Source organism: Melozone crissalis, unplaced genomic scaffold (assembly GCF_028551555.1).
Source record: "Melozone crissalis strain CALT ecotype California unplaced genomic scaffold, PUWL_Pcris_2 ptg000062l_1, whole genome shotgun sequence".
NCBI lineage: Eukaryota > Metazoa > Chordata > Aves > Passeriformes > Passerellidae > Melozone > Melozone crissalis.
In genome coordinates this window covers 1925938-1945869 of record NW_026535840.1, presented here as the reverse complement: position 1 = coordinate 1945869, position 19932 = coordinate 1925938, and the positions used below count along the sequence as shown (strand labels likewise).

General features: G+C 42.6%; 1 protein-coding gene across 1 annotated transcript; it reads right to left on the bottom strand.

The window, feature by feature from the left end:
- Positions 1-215: 215 nt before the first annotated feature.
- DNA2 (DNA replication helicase/nuclease 2) lies at positions 216-19368 on the bottom strand. Its single transcript, XM_054288335.1, has 21 exons — positions 19337-19368; positions 18578-18757; positions 18022-18205; positions 16562-16707; positions 14991-15116; positions 13959-14178; positions 12757-12874; positions 12262-12427; positions 11303-11497; positions 10888-11118; positions 9799-9915; positions 9586-9695; positions 8461-8570; positions 7193-7417; positions 5886-6079; positions 5698-5787; positions 5412-5604; positions 2527-2616; positions 1775-1957; positions 881-1027; positions 216-272 (listed from the first exon to the last, which is right to left on the bottom strand). Exons 1-21 carry the CDS (start codon positions 19366-19368, stop codon positions 216-218), a joined length of 3114 nt encoding a protein of 1037 aa, XP_054144310.1.
- Between the last annotated feature and the right edge of the window lie 564 nt (positions 19369-19932).

Genomic DNA, 19932 nt, shown 5'->3' with positions numbered 1-19932 from the left:
TTTAGTTCTGTAACATCAGCTTTTTCAATAAATGTCTGTTACCCTGCTGAAAGGAAACTTTCAAATAATTGAATGCTTCCTGTTTTGGCTGCCTCCAGGCTGAGGAGTGCACATCAGCACTGATAGCCCAATTCCCAGCTATTTACATTAAACAGCAGCAGAAAAGTGTTGCAGTGTGAAGATACAAAGTCCTGTAAAACTTTCCATCTTCCCACTCATAAGATGTTACACTTGTGGATACTTTCATGAGCCCCGACTGGAAGATTCAAGATGTAGCAAGTTAAGGAAGCATTTTATCAACCCTTGGCTTTCACAAAACCTGTTCGAATATGCATGGCTGTTTGCAAAGAAAGCAGCTAACAAGGTTCTTTCCTGTTTAAACAGGAGATGGAAACAGCAATAGCTAAAGCTTATTCAGTACAATGCCAGAGAGAGAGAAAAAATTACCAAGTCATCTGAAAGTGACACTCTTTTCCTTTCCACCAAGATTATTCATGAAGCAGATGTGCTGAGTGGAAGAAAGCTCTCACACTGATGTTAAGATGCCAAGAAACTCGAAATGATCACAGGAAAAAATGCAAAAGCATTAAAAATTAAAAATTCAGGCATCAAAATACAAAATAAAAAATTATGGCCAAGTTAACTTGCAAGTCAGCACTGACTTTTTCTGCTGTTAAAGACAGAGAAGGTTCTAAACCCATCCACTAGCTTGATCTCAAGTGCACTTCTGGCAAATCTAATCAGCAATTCTGTGCTGTGCTGCCAATCACTGTTAAAAGTATAACCTAAAAAATTAAAGATCTTCCCATTCTCCCCTCAAACCTCAGTGAGTCAACCCCAGCTTTCCCCTTTCCCACAGCAGCACGGGGCAAAAGGATATCATTGCCTGGGACTGCAGGTGGCAGAGGAGCTTCTCCAGGGGAGGGTAGCAGCACAGGGAGGGAACACAGCCCACCATGACCAGCTTGTGCTTGGCTCTGGTGATGGCCACGTTCAGGCGGCGCCAGTCCTTCAGCAGGGAGCCCAGCTGCAAAGGAAATGCCACTTGCTTTTATTTTCCCTGCTTAATGGCCATAAACCACTCCTCTTCAAAATGCATCTAAACCACTGAAATTGATTGGAACATGTCAGGAGCCAGGACATCCCTCTGGCTGTCCTGAGCAGCCCAGACCCTGCCAGGGGGCTCAGAGACCCTGGCACAGAGCCCAAAATGGCCCTGTGGGTTTGATTGTCACCCATGCAGCAAATTGCCAACCTTAGATGAAGATCTGCAGGCCATGACAAATTAAGTAGAATGACAGTGAATTTATCATGAGGTGAAAAAGTAGATTTTGGGGTTTTTAGAATGGGGATTCAGGGGGAAAGATGGAGGGATCTGAGCATGTCCAGCCTTTCTCCTTCTTCTTCTTGGCCTCCATCTTCTGCTGTGGTGTTGGCACTCACAGATTGGTTTAGAGTAGAAGCTCAGTGTCTAACATGGGTGATAGGCATTGGGAAGTTATGGTAAATATTGTACAGGTAGTTTTTAGTATAAAGACATAACACCACCCTGGGGCAGGCAGAGTGCCTGGACTGTCCTGCTGAGCAAACCTCGGCAGGGCAGGAGAAAGAATTTTATAGATAAGGAACAGTAAACAACCTTGAGACTGAGAAATGAAGAACTCTGACTCTTTCTTCAAGTGCCAGGCTGGGAAAAGAGACTTCCCAACTCTTCTTGGGGTCACTGTGACCAGCAGAGATCCCAACAGGAACAAAGTTAAAATGACCAACTTACATTTTCATCAATGCTGTTCCTAACAAAGGACACAATTATGATACTTTTGTCTCTTCCTTGGTATTTGTCAACCGTGTTCACTTCCACTCTGTTCTCCTTCCATTTTGCCATCAAGTCAGTGATTGTTTTTAACTGATGTCTGTAGGGTGAGATGATGCCAATGTCTGAGGGCTTACAGCCGGCCTGAATGAAGGAGAAAGCAGAGAAAAAATCTGTCACTGCAGTTGGCTTGGGAAACTCAGTATGGTCAGAAAGATTCTTCTAATTAATTTTTTTTATTAGCAGTGCCTCAAGGTATTGTATCTAAATTAAAGGAACTGTAAGTGTAACAAATATTAACTAAAGGAAATAGAAAAATGAGGATTTCAAGGACATCTGTCTTTATGCCAAGTTAAGACAAAGCTTGGGAACTTGGAGTAACTCATGTTTTCTTTCTTCTTTAGACTGCTAGGTGAACACTTGAAGCTCCTGCTCTGTATTTCTGGATGAAGAAGGAACAAAAGCAAATCCTCTCCCCTCCCTCATCTCTTAAAAAAATTTAGCATCCAGCTTTTGGTTTTTTTGCATCTCAGATCCAAGCAGGCAAGGACAAGGAAGGGAATGCAGACCTCAGGCTCCCCACTACACTGACATGAAACCAACCTTCAATTTATCCTGAAGATTATCCCCCAACACATACAGCCACCACTACTAAAGCAAAGTAAAAATATTAAAAGGTCTCCCTCCAAACCAGGTAATAAAGTCAAAGATACCTTAATAAATAAGGATGTGAGGAAAAGCACTATTTTAGCTTCTGTCACATTGCTTATGCCACCTTTTTCTGCATGTTCTGGTGCTGGGACCTTTGAAAATACAAACAGAAAACAATGACTTTTGCTGTCTGTAATGGGGTACTGTGTTCTGTCCCTAACTCACTGAGTCATATGTGGATTTATACTGATGGTATGAAGTAAAGAAATAAAGTTAAATGCTAAATTTTACTAAACAGAAGAGCCTGTACTGTGAATTAACTTCAGAATACTGCACTTGCAAAACAAATTGGAACAATCCCCAAAATAAGTTTCTAGCACTAGCTTGTCACCTTAAGAAATTGCCAGACTTAATCCTCTGAACTTTACAGTTCAGCATTATACATCAAAATCAAAAAACCCAAAAATGGACATTTTCCTGCTGATAAGGTAAAAGAGCTAATTATATTCTACATGGAACTTCTGCTTTAACACTCTCCATGCAGCATTATTTACAGTGAATTTTCTTCATTCCATGGCAGAAAGGATAATTTTTTTACACGTTTGAAAGCCAACATTTACACCTACACAAGAACTATCCAAAATGGTAATATAAATTGTAGTATAAACTCCCAACCCTTAAACATTCACTGAATTTACCATTTCTTAACTGTTACCTGCCATTTCTATATCATGTATGAATGAGGCCAACAAGCTCAGGATGTAAAATCTTGTCACTGTAGTGTCACAGTTTGGTAATTTTTTCTCTTTGTTTGACTCCTGCCTTCTCTGGAGTTGAAGCAGCACCAATAGCAATGAAAGTGGGCTTGGAAGCCTCCAAACCCCCTGTGCTCAAGTTCTCTTCAATCAGAACAGCACTGTTTAACTGCACAGGTAATTTCTGACCACGCTTGCATTAGTGTAGCTAAAAATTACACAAAAATGATTTCAGGAAAGAAGTCCTAAAAGCTGTGTCATGCTTATGATAACACATGCTTCCATTTCTATTTCTCCTGTTCCCATAGGACACCAGCAGAACCACCAACAAAACCAACGTGGGCCTAAAAATTCTCAGGAGATTTGCCCTAAATCAAGGATGTCATTTTTCAAACCACCAAGCTGTCAGAGAAGTGCAGACTGACACAGGGGCTGGCAGAATAGAAATAAATAGATTTCCCACTGCTGTCACAAACTTGTTGCATTGTTAAGCAGAAAACAATAGAGGCTTTTTCAGCATAATAAATGTAAGCTTCCTGGTGGTGTCATGGTGTTTTTTCCTCTTCCTTCTCTCTCTGTTTGTATCCCTCCCTCCCAAGTCTGCTTCTTCATAAGCATTTCTTGGTTACATTATAAACAATACATGGGGGAAAAACCTACTATGAAGTGAAAGGAAATAAAAGCTGTTTTTGTTTGTTGTCATGTTCAGTGGGGCTTTTTAATTTCTCCCCCCATGACTGCCACAATACATGCAGTTCTGACAGGAAGTCCAAAAGGAGAAATGGCATTATAGCCTCATGTTTCATCAAATCTAGAATATTTTGGAATATTTTTGTATCCCTCTCTCCCAAGTCTACTTCTTCATAAGCATTTCTTGGTTACATTATAAACAATACATGGGGGAAAAACCTCCTATGAAGTCAAAGGAAATAAAGGCTGGTTCTGTTTGTTGTCATGTTCAGTGGGGTTTTTTTCCATTTCTCCCTCCATGACTGCCACAATACATGCAGTTCTGACAGGAAGTCCAAAAGGAGAAATGGCATTATAACCTCATGTTTCATCAAATCTAGAATATTTTGGAAATAAAAACTCTCCTCCTGGCTCTATGAAGAGGACAGCTGTCTTACACTTGAGATGGGCTTTCTAGGGAAAAAAAAAATGGAACAGAAGCTCTACTTTTTCATTAGCAATTTTGCTATAATTACTAGATAAACAGTGGTTCAGCCAGATTCCCATCAACAGGCCTCTTCCCTGGGACCAACTGTCTGCCTTGCTGGGACAGGAACTGCAGCTGTCGAGGCATTCCTGGAAAATGTCTCTGTCTGGTTTAGACATTTTTAGAAATTTCTGTAAGCCATCAAAGTAAACACTGCTTGTTTTTAGGTCATTAAAGAGGTTCTATCAAACTGCTGGAAAAAAACATGAATCCTGTACAATGTCAGAGAGCATAGAATCACTGGTGAGTTCTAACCACAGTCAGCATAAAAGATCATAAAAGCTGATAATTATATCAAAATTATATTATATTATTGGCAAAACACAGTATTAATAGGAATCAACACAAAATCTGTTAAGGAGGAAGAAAGACTCAAATCATAATCCAATCACCAAGTACAGTGACAAGTACTGGAGACCACAAACAGGTACTAATTTATTCATCTTTTTCCCCATGGGTTTAAACTCTTCCTTATTTTTCCTGCAAGTCAATTTCTTTGCAGAATTTTTATCTGCACTAGCATTTTACTTTCCCAGCAGAATTCTGGGTCTCCGTGAAGGACACACCTAAACCAATTTCTCCATCCCTCACACTTCAATGTATAGAATGTCTGCATTACTGCATGGAGAATTGCAGTTTTTGCTGCCACTGGCTCTCAGCTTTGCCACACTGACCCTCAGCCAATGGAAACAAGGACACCCAGTATGGCTGCACACCTTGAACAGGAAGAACTAAGTTCAAAGTCCATTCAATATTTTCTGCAATAGGATCTAAATTCAAGTTTTCAGCTGTTCTCAGGTGTGATGTTTCCAGCAGCAGCTGTACCACCCTGCCCAGCTCTGCCAACAATGCCAAGGATGTTTTTGTGTGCTGCACACTTCACATGATGCTGCAAGAACACTTCCTGAAGTTCCCTGTTTTACCCAACCTAAGCTGAATGAAGTTTTATATGCTGAAAGAGCATAATGAACTTTACCTTCTCTGTGTTCAGAAAACACACAGCTGTGTCTGGATCAAGGACTTCTTTCAGCCATGACTTTGAAGCATCCCCAAGGTCCAGTTTCAATTTCTTTAGGTTGGGCAAGTTAACAGTGGCATTTGACACCTTCTCTGAGCCACATTCCAGTTTGCCTTCATAGACCAGCATGTTACTCAATGACATAATCTTACTAAAGATTTAAAAAACAAGAAAAGGCATAAAAAATCTCACCATTTCAATCCCACATCAATAACACATTTTAAAAAATAAATGTTGAAAGTACCTATTCATCCTGTATTGCACAGTTAATTGGACAACAGCATTTTGGTTTTGTTCCAGCCTTTTAAATAAGCTTTCACTCATGCCAAGATCTCTGTTACAACACAAAAAATCAAAATGTGTCAATCAGAACACTGCAAGAGCCTTCCCTGAAATTGTGACTAGGAACTGTCCAGCAGCATTTTCTCTTACCTTGCTTCTGCATTCAGCACAAGAGGAGGCAGCTGCTGATGATCCCCCACCAGCACAAACCTTTTGGAGCAGAACAGCGGGCCCAGGCAGACGAGCTGGCTGATTTGGGAAGCTTCATCAACAATGCAGAAGTCAAATTGCTTCTGAGCAAAGATGGGGTGATTCACTCCCATGCAAGAGGTTGCTACCACTGGCTGAAAATGGAGACACGCTTCAAGGATAAGGTACATTTTATATCCTTTAGCACTGTATTCTCCACATCAAAAGAAAAACTAATTCTCATTAAACTGAACTAAACTGCAAAATCACAGAAATCAAAGTATTTAGCCTTGAAATCAGATCAGCATCACTTAGATATATGTTGGCCTGATATATTCTTGTATCAATCGCAAGTGACAAACAAAACCAGCTTTAGAGCAGACTGTAGCCTACAACTTGTTCCTGTCATGTGCTCAGAGTGATGCCAGGTTCTATTCAGGGACAATTCATGGAGTGTGCTGAAATGACTACAGTGAAAAATCAGGTGGTTCGGGTTTTTTTTTCAATACTGAGGAAAAGATAAAACAACAACAGCAGCACAGTTCTCCCCACAACTGTGCTTCCACTGCAACCCAAAATGACCAAACTAAGAAATGCCAAGTCATCCCCTTTTGACTTCAGTCATTCCCCAGCAATACTTATCAATAAAAAGTAAATGGCAGCTTTTGTGAAGTTGGCATTTACTGCAACTCCAAATTAAATTCATTGAAAGAATCAAACTTTATTCTTTCAATTAATTTAATTTAAAGCTGCCACTGACTCGTATGACCCAGCTGCCATTATGGTTTGCATTGACATTCACACAGACAGCACTCATATTTCAATCAGAGATAAGGCTTTGGCCAGGTCAGCTGCACAGCATTCCTCTTCCTCTCCCCATCTGCTGATTGTACTGATGGCACAAGGAGCACCAGTGGGAGGGAGGAGGCACAAACAGCAGCAGAATGTAAAGAATGCTAAAGGAGGCTGCAGCAGCCCATCCACAAATCCTCAGATAGAAGCACTGGGGTCTTTGGGGCTTATTACTTACAATGATGAGTTACTTTGTGTGGACATAAACAAAGCTTCTCAACTTGCAGACTTAATGTAGGTCATTACTGGCTATAAAGAAATTGAAACAATGCAGAGGTTGAGTATCTCTTTCAGCTCAGATTTCTTACAGCAGTACACACCCTTGGGATGGGTTCCTTCTCTGCAGCATCCAAACAAAATACTAATGCGATTATCTTTAATAATTTGAAGGGCTAGCAAAAAACCATTTTGCTCACCTGACTATTATAGACCTCTTCCAAATCTGTTACAGACTTAATTGATCTGGACCTGCAGATTTCTTCTTCTGTATATTTCTGAATATCTGGGTGAACCTTCTGAGCTCGGCCCAAGCGCAAGAAACCAACTTTGAATTTGGCCAACTTCAGCAGGACATTGTCCACAGCTGTGTGTGTAAAACTGGTCAGGAGGACACTAAATCCACAAGCAGAAAGAATTCTCACCTAATGAGCAGCAAAGGGAAAGAAAAGGAGAAGCTGTTAAGGAGAAGCAGAAAAGGATTCATCTGCAAGAATCAACAATCCCAGGTTTGCTAAGGTGGAAAGCACAAGGGGTTTTGGAGGGAGGCAATAATAAACATGACCTGGTCTGTACCAGTCTCCCTGGCCAGATGTGTCAGCTGGCAATGTGGGCAGCAAGTCCTGAGGGCTCCCATGGCCAGCAGGCTCCAGGACTGCTCACACAGAGCCAAACCTGCATGTGCACTCCCAAGGAACTGCACTCTAAGATCCCAGGGTAAGCAGCAGCCATGCAGCCTGTTCCAGTCTGTTCCCACAGCACTGCTCCCATGGCAATGCAGCCACTGGAGGTTCAGGCCATGGGCTGATCTGGAGACAGCAGCAGCTCTCCAGTCTGTTCCCACAGCACTGCTCCCATGGCAATGCAGCCACTGGAGGCTCAGGCCATGGGCTGATCTGGAGACAGCAGCAGCTCTCCAGCCTCCTCCTTCCACGAGCTGATGGCAAATGGAAGCAGGGATGCACTGCTCTGTCATGGAAACCTCCCTCAGCCCCCAGCCTGAGTGCAGCATGCTCCTACAGCTCTCTCCTGGGGAGAAGAGCAGCAGCAGCTAGAGGAGATGGTGGCAGAGTGCACATGGATGCAGCCCCACAGGTTCATGCAATCCACAGTGGCTGCTCAAGCCAGTACGACTGGCTACTTTCTCTTTTGAGCTATAACCCAAGATTTGAACACTTGCTTATATCTGGAGCCAAAGAATTTTAACACTAAAGCATCACAGAAATGATTAAATATCACACTTCAATCTCCTCCCTCCCACATACATTCCTACACAAGCAGTTGACCATCCTACTCCACAAAATCCAATTTTAGTTCTATCAAATATAGGTTAAGCAAAAAGAAATGTGTTTTCTTCCTTGAAATGATACATATACAGTCAGATTAATTCATGACACTACACAGCTGGTTTAATTCTATCCTCTAAATCTCACAAAAAGAATTAAAACTCCAAGGTACATGATCTTACTAGAGCACATATTGTAGTCGTTTTTCCTGTTCCAGGCATGCCCACAATAAGTGTGTAGTCCTTTGAAAGTAGCACTTGCTTCATTGCCTGTTTCTGAGGCTTATTTAGACCTTTCAGAAGAATAAGCAAAATTTAATTACTTCATCAAAACTACACTTCATCAAAACTGTAATAATTACTAAAGTCACAGCAAGAACTGAGCAAAGTCTGTAGGTTTTAATGAAGATATGACATTAAACATAATACACAAGATAAGTAGTAAAAGGTCCTAGAAATAAGTCACTGGAGACATTTTTATTTTTAGACCTTTTGTGGCTTTTTTTTCTAATATATTAATTGACCACCTCCACATATTGTCTGAGCACTTGTGTTTGATCATACCACTTTCACACCAAACACACAGCTCACAGCAAGGGCTGCTGAGCTGCACATACAGCAGAATGTTGTTTGGAACAAACATCACAGCAGAGCTGGTTTGCCCCAGCCTGATGCAAACAAGCAGCACATTTCACCTATCACGACTAAGCAAAGCTCAGGCAAAGTAAGACTTCAAACTGAGTTTTTATAAAAAATTCGGTTTACTCTAAGACAACTCAGTTAAATTTATGTTTTCAAAGGCAGAGCTGTCAGAGCACAAATATTTCCACCAAATACAAGATGCTGCCTCATACCTAAGCAAGTTTTGTTTTTAAATCAATGCCACAAAGCATGACACTGTGTTGACACTTGTCAACAACTTAGCAAGAGTGATTGATTACACAAGTAAATATTTCCTCAAAGCCCATCTCCTTCCTCTCCCTCCATCCCAAGAGCTGTCTCTGTCCCCTCCTCCTGTAAAGGTTACAGAGGGAATCACATGGCCCTCTGGCTGCAACTGCCCACTGCAGCCTCTAGCAACAGTAAAATAAAGTTGTGAACAAGGATCTGATCAGGTCTCCCTGTGATTAAATGAGTCTTCAGCTCGTTGGAAGCCATGTAAGGTGAGAATTTGGTTTAAATTTTTAAGCTGAGAACTATCACAGGACCCCAAAGTAGGAAAAACTCCTTACATTTATAGCATGATAAATACTTTGCCTGTAGAAACACACTACTAAGCAGAGCATTTTGGGGAAAGTAATTTTGTACCTTTTAAAATATTTGCAACAGTTTCCTTTGCTTCAGGAGGAAGGACAGAGCTCAAGTGCTGAATAAAACATGGTTTCTGGAAATCAATGATCAGTTTGCGGAGCCTTTCACTGTGGATAAAAAAAAGCCAAAACTGAGCTCAAATAAGAGTTACCAGTTGAGAAACTTCATCTGAAAATATTGAAAGAGTGAAATTAAGTTGATTTTTCATACCTGACTGGGCAATCTTTCATCAATTTAGAAAGATTTTTAAAAGGGACTCCTGTACCAACATCTCCTTCATCATGGTCCAACCTGAATACAGTGTTCTTGGGGAGGTTGGACAAATTCCTGAAGGATGACAAGAACATGGATGAACTAGTTTTGTTTACCAGCTGTATGTAGATTAAAGACTTATTACTACATGTTAAATGATATCTTCCAGAGATCCCAGAGTGAAGCAACAGCTGATCTAAACACTATTAACTGATCTAAAGAAAGCATGATGAGGGATAACAAAACATAAGCCAAATTTAAAGACAATATAGACTGAACAATAAAAGTTACTATTAACACAGTAATCACTGTATCCATATAGATTCATGCTAGAGATGTAAGGAAATGGAGTTATAATGTGCTTTTATTCTAACAACCTGGGTAAATAGACAGGCATACATAGCAGGTACTGACAGTTTCAATTAAGACAAGAGAATTTCTGAAGGGTAATACTCCAAAGCCAGTGGCGCCTTGTGAAGGCTGGCCTGGAACAGAGACTAGATGGAGCTAAAGAATAAAGCAGGGATTTATTAAAAGGATCTCCTCAATGGCTCCACCTTGGGCAGCACAAGAGCCCAGCCAGGGCTGCACCCAAGGTGAACCAAAATGGTCCCAAAATGGTCACAAAATGGACACCTGGTCACAGGGTCTCTCACTTTTATGAGTTCTGCTCCATTTGCACCTTGCAGTTCATTGTCCCATTCCAGCTTTAGCCCAGGCAGTCCCACCCTGCTTGTTTTCTTCTCTCCAGCCCACGGGGTTTGTGCTCCTGGGCTGAGATTTGGATCATTTGTCCTTGGTGCCCAGGTGGAGCAGGAATTGTTTTGTCTCCCTGCTCTGTGCACAGAGCTCACCATGCCCTGATGTGAAACCCAGACCCACACACTAAAGCAGGACAGAATGTGAAAAACATAAAAGCTAAACCCTGAGGCATCACCAGTAGGAAGGGTCAGGACATGTCACAGCTTTTTGGACACCTAGCAGCACCCTTCCTCAAGCCGGTGCCACAGTGTTTGCAAACAGAGACTTCTCTTTTTATCCTATTACCTGCCCAACAAACAGGAGACTTTTGTTCCACTGGCTTCTCTAACATAGCCAGTAGCCAAACCAAGCAGACCCTTTTCCTCTCCACTCACAACCACTCGATCACCAACCAACAGGTTTGTCCCAGGTATGGCACCGTTTCTACGCTGGAAAAAATGCAGATACTGTCCCTCAGAAACTTCATGGACTTCATCAACTCTGACCATGTTTCCAACACAATCTCCAGCCTTCTCTCTGAAGGTATTAAAAACAGAAATATTTTAAGATTAAGATCCTCTCTGTAAGAGAACTATTAAGAATAAAACCCCACAAGTTAAAAAACCATACCACCCACAAGCAACCATCAAAACCAAAATGCAAAACAAACAAAAGGAAGGAAGGAAGCATCATTGGCATGAGTTTAGAAATTATACTTTACCTTTCCAAAGAAGGTATCATCCATATATTTTTGTATCCCTTTTTATGCTCTCCACTTTGCAGCTCCAAGGTCAACATCAGATACCAGAGGCTGAAATACTCCAGGTGGGAGGGTTTCAGGTGCTGGGTCTCTCTGTCAATGACAGGCACCAAAGCAGGAGGAAAGGCCACACTGGGCATCTTCTGCTCCACAGCTCTGGGGACAGAACCAGCCACACAAAGGCTCAGCCTGCATCCTTTCTCACCTGCAAGCCCATCTGTGCATAGCAACAATCCAAATACCCACGGCAACATAGCAGGCAGATCACACACTTTGACACCTCTAATTTTAAAAACAATCAGGCATTCTATTTCCACAAGACCACCCCCAAGGCTCTCCTTTTCTAACAAAGCTCATTTGATCTCTTCCACATACAATTCTGGTTGGTTTTTGTGCAGTATAGGTACTAAAACTTGTCACAGTTGTTAAAAGAATTCAATAGCTTCATGTGAAATTTTATGGAATATTTGCTCACTACTTCTGTTGACCAGGAGATGCAATAACACTTAGCAGAGTAGTATCGAGGTATTACTTGTGTCATACCCTACAGGGAAACAATCTTCTACAGAGTGAAGCTGAAAAGTGCTTCTCCAGCCTGAACTCAGGCCCAGAGATGGCCTCTTGCAGACAGATGCAAGAATAAAGCTTCTTAAACAGATCTGTTATTGTCATCAAGTATTTTGTTGAGACTTATCTCAGATTTTGTCTTGCAAAAAGTGTACCTGAGCAAACATATTAAGTCTCTGTGAGATCAGGAGCTGAACCATAAAAGTTGTAGAGAAATCTGTGGGAGATTCTTTTCGGGTGGAAAAGTCTTCAATACATACAAAACTGTCGACCACAGAAATGAAATTATTTTATCAAAAGATACAATTATTCAATCTCATTTAAAAACATTAGTCAGACTTTTTTTTTTTTACCTGCTGTACAGAAAGCAGTTGTGCATTTGGGAACAGTATTTACATGTTTGACTGTCATCAATCACAGGAGGCAAAGCAGCAAGCTGTGAATTCTGCCTTCCCACATCAGGTTTATAGGTACTGTGTGTTAAGTAGAAGGCCACATGATTTCTCAACTTCATTAATTCTGTCAAGAAAAGGATAAACTAAGCTGATGGTTTTGCTTGTAACAATTTCTACCTCAAAAGTAATTAGCTATCAACTCTTTAGTCAACTAAGAACTGATTATTCACAAAGTCCTTGCATGGTATTAATAAAACAACTGAATTTTGAACATAAAAGTTAGTAATGAGTGAAGTAAACTCTAAGTAATGAGTGAAGTATCCCCAAGTGTTATAACAAGTGAAGCATCCCCAAGTACAGCTATTTTCACAAGAGTAAGCTTTACAGTTCTAAAGCAAGATTTTAGTGATATTTAAGAGAATGATGGTTTCCAGAGAAGGGGAACAGCTTCACCTCTCCGGTCCATGCGAGCTGCAGACACAGGATACATTGTACCAGTTTTCAGATAAAGAAGAAATCCAGCTTCAGGGTCTGCCCTCCGCTCTAAGCTCAGCAATGTGTACAGAATGACCTGCAAACATCACACATAAATACATATTTACATACTGCAATACCTATTGTTCCAGTATAGTTGCTGTGGTGTAACCCCAAGCACCACACAGCTGCTCACTCACCTCCCCACCCTTGCTGAGGGTTCAGATAAAGGCAGTTTACTAGAGAAAAGAAAAGCCACACATGCAAGCAAAGCAAAACAAGGAATTCATTCACAGCTTCCCATGGTTGGGCAGGTGTTCAACCACCCCCAGGAGAGCAGGGCCCATCACATGGAATGGTGCCTTGGGAAGGCAAAACTGCATCACTGCAAACCCTGCAGTGCCCCCACCCTTCCTCCTCCTTTCCCCCACCTCAGACAGTGAGTGTGCTGAGCAGCTGCAGGGTCTGGGACACCCCTTTGATCCTGGGGTCCCCTGTCCTGGCTGTGTCCCCTCACTTCCATCATCCCCAGGAAAGGCCTTGGCTCTGTGTGAGCCCTGCCCAGCCACAACAGCAACATCCCTGTGCTATCAAACTGTGCTCAGCACAAACCCAGAACACAGCCCACACTTATCTCCTGTGAGCAAAACCATTGCTAACCCAGTCAAAACCAGCACAGCATTAAAACCAAAACACTTTCTAAACTGTGTTTAGTTCTTCCACAATTTATATGGCCAAACAGCCATTATTATAACAAGTCTTCCAGAAGCTGCAAGTGGTAAGAATTTTACCAAGGATTTAAATTAAAAGGCATCTTTAAAACCTTATATCAAGGCTACCACCTCTCTAAATCAGGCCAGGTATATGGAAATATGTATAACTCTAGCTCCTGAAACAGTTTGCTTCAACCTCATATTTGAATGTAGTAAGAAGAGACTGAAGAACAGACATTTCAGGATAAAAAAAACCTAAGTGTGCTTGCAGGTGGTAAATGTATACACTTTTTACTACTAAGTTCACTAGAATTTTATACCAGCAGCTTTGGGCACGCCAGGGTGAGCCATCCATGAATTTAGATTGTACCACATACAAAGTGTTTCATACTCATAAGAGAAAACAGGTCACCTAACAAAAAAGCACACAGAGCCCTGACAGTGAAATGAGCCATGTGGTGCCTGTACCTGACTCCTGTGCTCGATGGAGTTGGATTCCTTGCCAGACTTGAGCTCCAAAGGCATTACCCGAGACTGCACTCCACCCTGGCAGTGGATTTTCACCCTGGCTGTAACATCAATCTTGCCCTTCAGCCCAAACCTGGGAGACCAGATGTTCTCCTCAATGTCCAAGATCTCTACAACCTCTATCTTAGAAGATACATCTTCTGTTTTCCCACCATTTGACCTAGGAAGAAAATTAAGCCAGAAGTTAACAACTTCCCTTTATTATTAATATTTAAACATTAAAATGTGTTGCAACTAAATATATATTATTACAAGTGTCCTTTAAGCACTAACTTGAGAAATAAAATGCATCAAGTCTCACTCAAACTAACCTTCCCATTAACAGAGGAAGCAATATATCAGAAACTAACTTCAGTTAGTTTTGCTACTAATCTAAATTTCAAAGTTAAAATGAGATTTTAAACTGTTTTCAATAGTTTTTGGTCTTTTCTCAATAACCACACTCTGTCATACACTTGAGAGTGGCATACAGTTTTGCTCAGACCTGCCATTTCACTGAAACTTTAACACTCTATGGTTAAAATTAACAGCAAGAAGCCAGGGACAAGAAGAGCTCAGCAGCATTTGAGTAAAGTCACCATTTCACCAAAGAAATCTTTCATTAGTCAAGAACTCCATTTCATCAATAGTTTCACATTCTGATTTGCAGTCTTGCTGATGCCTACAGTAACTCCTACTTTGGTCAGCAGCTCAAATACCCTTGCTCCTCTGCTCACTAAAAGCTCTGGTTTGTACCATGCTGCTCACAAGGATTTAAAGATTTTGAAGTCAGCTCCCCCTCAGGCTTCATGTCCTGCCCAGTACTCACAAAGGCAGCTAAACAAGCAGCACAAGGGCAGCTCTACAAAAAGTGGGGCCATGAATTAGCTCTGAATCACCCAACAGATGTGCATAAGGAGTTCCAAAAATTTCAAGTGAACTAAACAAGATATACAACATCAAATGGTTTTAAATGTAATTCTGACTTCTTACAGTTTTAGTTGCATTTTGTTTTGGTTTGCTGGATTGTGCATGAAGTCTTCTGCCCACTTAAAAAATGATGGCAAATATTCTTCTATTTCTTGCATTATTTGTGCTTGTTTCACATTTAAGAGATACCTGAAAAAAAAAAAAAAAAAAAAAAGGCATGCACATGAAGGAAACAAAGTACTAAATCTGCTGTGGTACTAAAGAGATTTGCCTGGAGTAGCAACAAGATCATTGGAAGTAACTGTCAAGTTCTTATAAATATCTATAAACTGTAGATGACAACAGTTTCATAGAAGTTCAACTCAATTCATAAAACTATTAACTGGATATCTATTAAAAGAGATATACTATCCCAGAACATGAATTTCTGGTGTAACGTTTGAAACAACAGGTACAGCACAGTGAGAGCATCAGTGTGGCAGATGTGATGAAACAGAATTAACAGTCTGACTGCAGGAAAGGGGTACCAGACTCATGCATTTAAATATGGCTATTCCTACAATTCATGCAATATTGAATAAAAAATTAAAAGACCATTTGCTTTTAGTCTGGATATCCTCATCTGCTCCTTACATGCATTTTGGCAGAACACGACACAGAATGTAATTGTGTGGCATTAGACAATTCAGTGCTGGCAACCACTGGAAATAATGTCATTATTCTACAGCAACAGAGTGGATTTTGCACAAAAAGGTTCATAGGAGTGCAAATGACCACAGGCAGCAGACTTATGCAACTTACTTTTCAGTCCCAATAAACAGTAGCCTGCACATGCAATAAGGAATTGCAAATTAAGTTTCATGGAGGCCCAGAGGGACATAAAGGCATTTCAGCAGCCCCAATTCAAAATATTGTAGTCATAACAGAACTAAGAGTAATAAATCTTGCCACTACAGCTTTAACTTCTGACTCAACAGATAGTGATATTGCCCAACATACAATTTAAAAGTCTATATATAATGATTTTTAATTTACATGAGTAGAATTCTATTTTAATCCAGCCTGCAGTAAAATGTTAAAACTAACAGTCATTCATCTTGCACTTTCTGAGGGAAATACTAAGCATTGCCTAGCATTTCTATTAGTTCTGCTGAGAAAATAAGTTAAAGGTCTTCTAACAACTGAGACTTTAAGTAACCTGATAAAGATATGACATTAACAGAAATTCAGTTCTTGGTCAGTCACAAGGTTCCAGGTTCATTGCTGAGGATCATAATTAACTATTTGTCCCACTCAAATCAGCTTTAGGAGATGCCTGGAAATCTAAAATGTTACAGACACAGACACTGCAACCTGCTTGGCCTAAAAGTAAAAAAGACCCCTGCCACATACAGTTACTCCAAAAGAGTAGTTCAGATATACACAAGTAGCTCAGCAGGGAAGGCAAATAAAATTAAGCTATCAAATGGGGAATTATCTTATTAAAAGATCCCTAATTTCCATTAAGCAAAGTCATTTGGCAGAACACTCTCCTGATACCAGTGCTACACTTTTTAAAGTACAACTGAAATTGCTACTTCAAAGTGTTCCTGCCCTGCCTTCCACACATAAAAGGCAGCTGCAATGCTACTTACATTTCCTTGAGGTACTTCTGTCCATACACAATTTTATTTGCTAGCTCCTGCACCTTTTCTGGTGCCAGGTCATTGGTGACTGACTGCTGGAAGATGTCATGAAGGATTGTCCCAACCAGCATTTGGGGTGAGCCTGGTTCAGAGCCCTGCAACAGAAGGGATGTCACCATGGCTGAAGGTCTGTGCCCATTTCATGCCAACTCCTCTGGCAAATTCCTGCATTTGCTTTGCAGGAATTTACATTACATCACAGCCTGCACTTATTTAGCTACAAGATCACGACAGCTTTCACCTCACTAGTGATTATCTGGCCAAACCTGCCTGAACTGAAGTGGGTCTCACCTATTGCTCTATCCCAACCCTGACAGTGTCAGGATACAATCCTTTGTGACTGGCAGGCAAGAAACAAAAGCACAGATTGAAATAAAACTGTCAGAAAGTTCTGCCTGCAGGCATTTCCCAGTGCAAATACATTCCTTACAATCTTACACAGATTTCTGGCATGAAGCAGTTTCCTGCCTGCTACCAGCTCACAGAAAATATCCCCTGTGTCACCAGGATGGCTCAGAAGCCATCAGCAGGGCTGGGCTCTGGAGACTCACAAGAACTGAAAGTGGTAGTGAATGACCTTGGCAGGAGTCACTACCAAACAGCTGGGAACCCAAACACTGGTAATATGGATCTCTCACAGATTGCTCTCACAACAGGGGGATGGTGCTATCCCAGTCAGGCCCCTGTGCATTGTCCCAACAATTATTTTATCCCCCTTACTCCTCTAATAAAGGGTTGAAAACCATTTTGTGGTCTTAATCTCCTGTACTTCATTTTCTTGTTCCCGTCACAGGTTCCCCGCCAGGCTGTTTACCACTCCATTAAAATCCCCTTATTAATTTGGATTTTTACTCTTACCATGTCTGGAAGTTTCCATCAGCTCAGACTGGCAGCTGTTGCTGCTCTGTTTATCAGCAAGGACACTACCACAAATATCTCTCATATATCAGCAAGGATAATACCACTTCTCCTCTTTGCAAGATCCAGCAGCTGGATTCAGACTCCAGAGTTAGCCCACACCAATCATTAACTGAATTAGCCACATTTTTCACAAGCTGTTAACTTGGCCAAGTGTGGTTATATTTTCATATGGATGGCAGGAGGCATATCCCTCAGAAAGGATTCGTATCCACACAAAATGTGGCAAGAGATCATCAAAAAAATTATCAGAATTATAAGTGGAAAGACCATTTATTTAGCCCAGTAGCTGGATTAAAGAGTACTGCATTATTTCAGGTGCAATTCTCAAAAAAACAAGAGAAGCTCAACCAGAGAGTTTCCACCCCAAATGATTCTGTGTTGCAAACATTATGAATTGCTAATAATGCCATTTCCAAGAGGCAGATGTAGCACTGAGCTAAGGCAGCAGGGGAGCAGGAGCTGGCAGGCGGTGTGGAAGGAGCACTCACCCTGAAGCGTTCGCTCAGCACTGCCCTCCTCATGCAGCGGATGCTGCTGGAGATGGCGGTGCCCGAGAGCAGCAGGTCTGGGTACAGCACCAGGTACCCGCTCTGGGCACTGACCACCCACGTGCCACAGCTGCACTCCCCTTCCAAGTGAACAATGTCCCCTGGAACCACGGGGACAGACTCCCTGCAAGGGAACACACCACACAATCAGTGCTTGCGAATGACAGGCTCGGCGCATCAGAAATAACACACCAACAGAGCAGATTCAACGTTCTTTCTGGGCTGGATTCCTTTAAGGAGTTGACCTAAAGAAGTCCTGAGAGTGAAAAAAGGCATTTTTACAATGACAAAACTGCAAGATAGCAGTGCCCACTCAACACACATTACACCTGAGATCAGGTCTCTCAAGATGATACCCATTATGCTAGCACACTGATAATATTACATTGAACAAAGATTCCTTCAGGATCCCCTATCTCTTTTAAGGCCGTAAAATTCAACTCACAGACAACACAAACAAAATTTCATTCTCTTTTCAAACATCTGTGTGGATTACCAGCCATTCCTAAGGATGCACAGCTCTGTACTTTCCAGTGAGGGGGAGGCTGTAATTGTCAGGTGCTTCTCAGGGTCACTTCCATTCCTCTGGATCACGCTGACCTCCAGCACACGGTATCTGTTGTTCAGCCCATTCCTCAGGATCGCATCAGGCGAGTCAGCCGTTTTCTTCTGAAAACTGAAATTACAAACAGCTAATGACAAAGAATACTGTGCCGTTTGAAAACGGCCAACCTACATGCAAAAAGGGGGAAAGCTTCAAATATAAACCAAATTTTAGTCCCCTTCAATTTTTATAAGTATTTTGTTTGGTTTCTTTCTTTGTTTTTTCTTTTTTGGTTTTTTTTTGTTTTGTTTTGTTTTTTTTTAGTTCAGTACGGGTAGAGTGTAGGAAATCTCTATAAATATAAGCAACTTGCTATTTATTACAGTTAGTGCTTCATTTTTGCGTCCACATATCCATAGGCAGTAGTAAACTAATTATAACTGTACCGCAAACCCTGTGCTTGGGGGAAAGTTTGTATCTCCCTGCAGGCACGAACTCCCACAGCCACACAAAAACCTCGAACACGGAGCAGCAAATTTTTACCCATTACCTGAAGCTGATTAGAAAACCGGTATTCAAGGTTCAGCTTCCCAGCGCTTCCCAGCCCGAGGAAAGCGGGTGCCGCCCCGCCGGCCCTCAGGAACCCCGTCCCGCCGGCCCTCACAGCCCCGTCCCGCCGGCCCTCAGGAACCCCGTCCCGCCGGCCCTCACAGCCCCGTCCCGCCGGCCCTCAGGAACTCCATCTCGCCGGTCCCCGGAGCCACATCCCGCCTCCCTGCGCCCAGAGCCGGGAGCGGTTCTTAAGTTCAAACCCCCCGCGCTCCCGGCCGTCTCCGTCCAGCTGCGGCTCCCCGCGCTCGGCAGCTACCTCTCGGCCATGGGCAGCTCCCGTGGGGCGGTCGGCTGTGCTCTGCTCTGCTCTGCTCTGCTCTGCTCGGCTCGGCTCTGCTCTGCTCAGCTCGGTTCCCTGAGCCCCGCGCCCCCCGCGCGCCCCGGCAGTGTTGCCGCGCGCTCCGCCAGCCCCGCCCAGCGCGCCGCGCGCAGCCAATGGGAGGCGGCGGAGGGGGCGGTCCCCGCGCGCGCGGGCTGAAGGCGCGAAGCGGCGCGCAGCTCCTCGCGCCGCCGCCCGGGGAGGGGCGGGGCCCGCGCCGTGAGGGAGCGCGCGCGGGGGGCGCTGAGGGCCGGGGCTCCGCCAGCCGTGCCCGCCGGTAATTCCCACTTTGTCAGGGGCTGTCCCGCCCCCGGCCCCACCTCCGTTACCGGTGCGCTGATACAGGATAATATCAGACGTGCCTTCCGCTCCCAAT

Coding starts and splice junctions, on each gene's coding strand:
- DNA2 (XM_054288335.1), bottom strand. CDS start 19,368: ATGGAGTTCCTGAGGGCCGGCGGGACGGGGCT. Junction 14,179..14,990: donor AACAAAATGCAACTAAAACT/GTAAGAAGTCAG, acceptor TTTTCTTCCTAG/GTCAAATGGTGGGAAAACAG. Junction 5,788..5,885: donor GTGCTGAATGCAGAAGCAAG/GTAAGAGAAAAT, acceptor GTGTTGTAACAG/AGATCTTGGCATGAGTGAAA.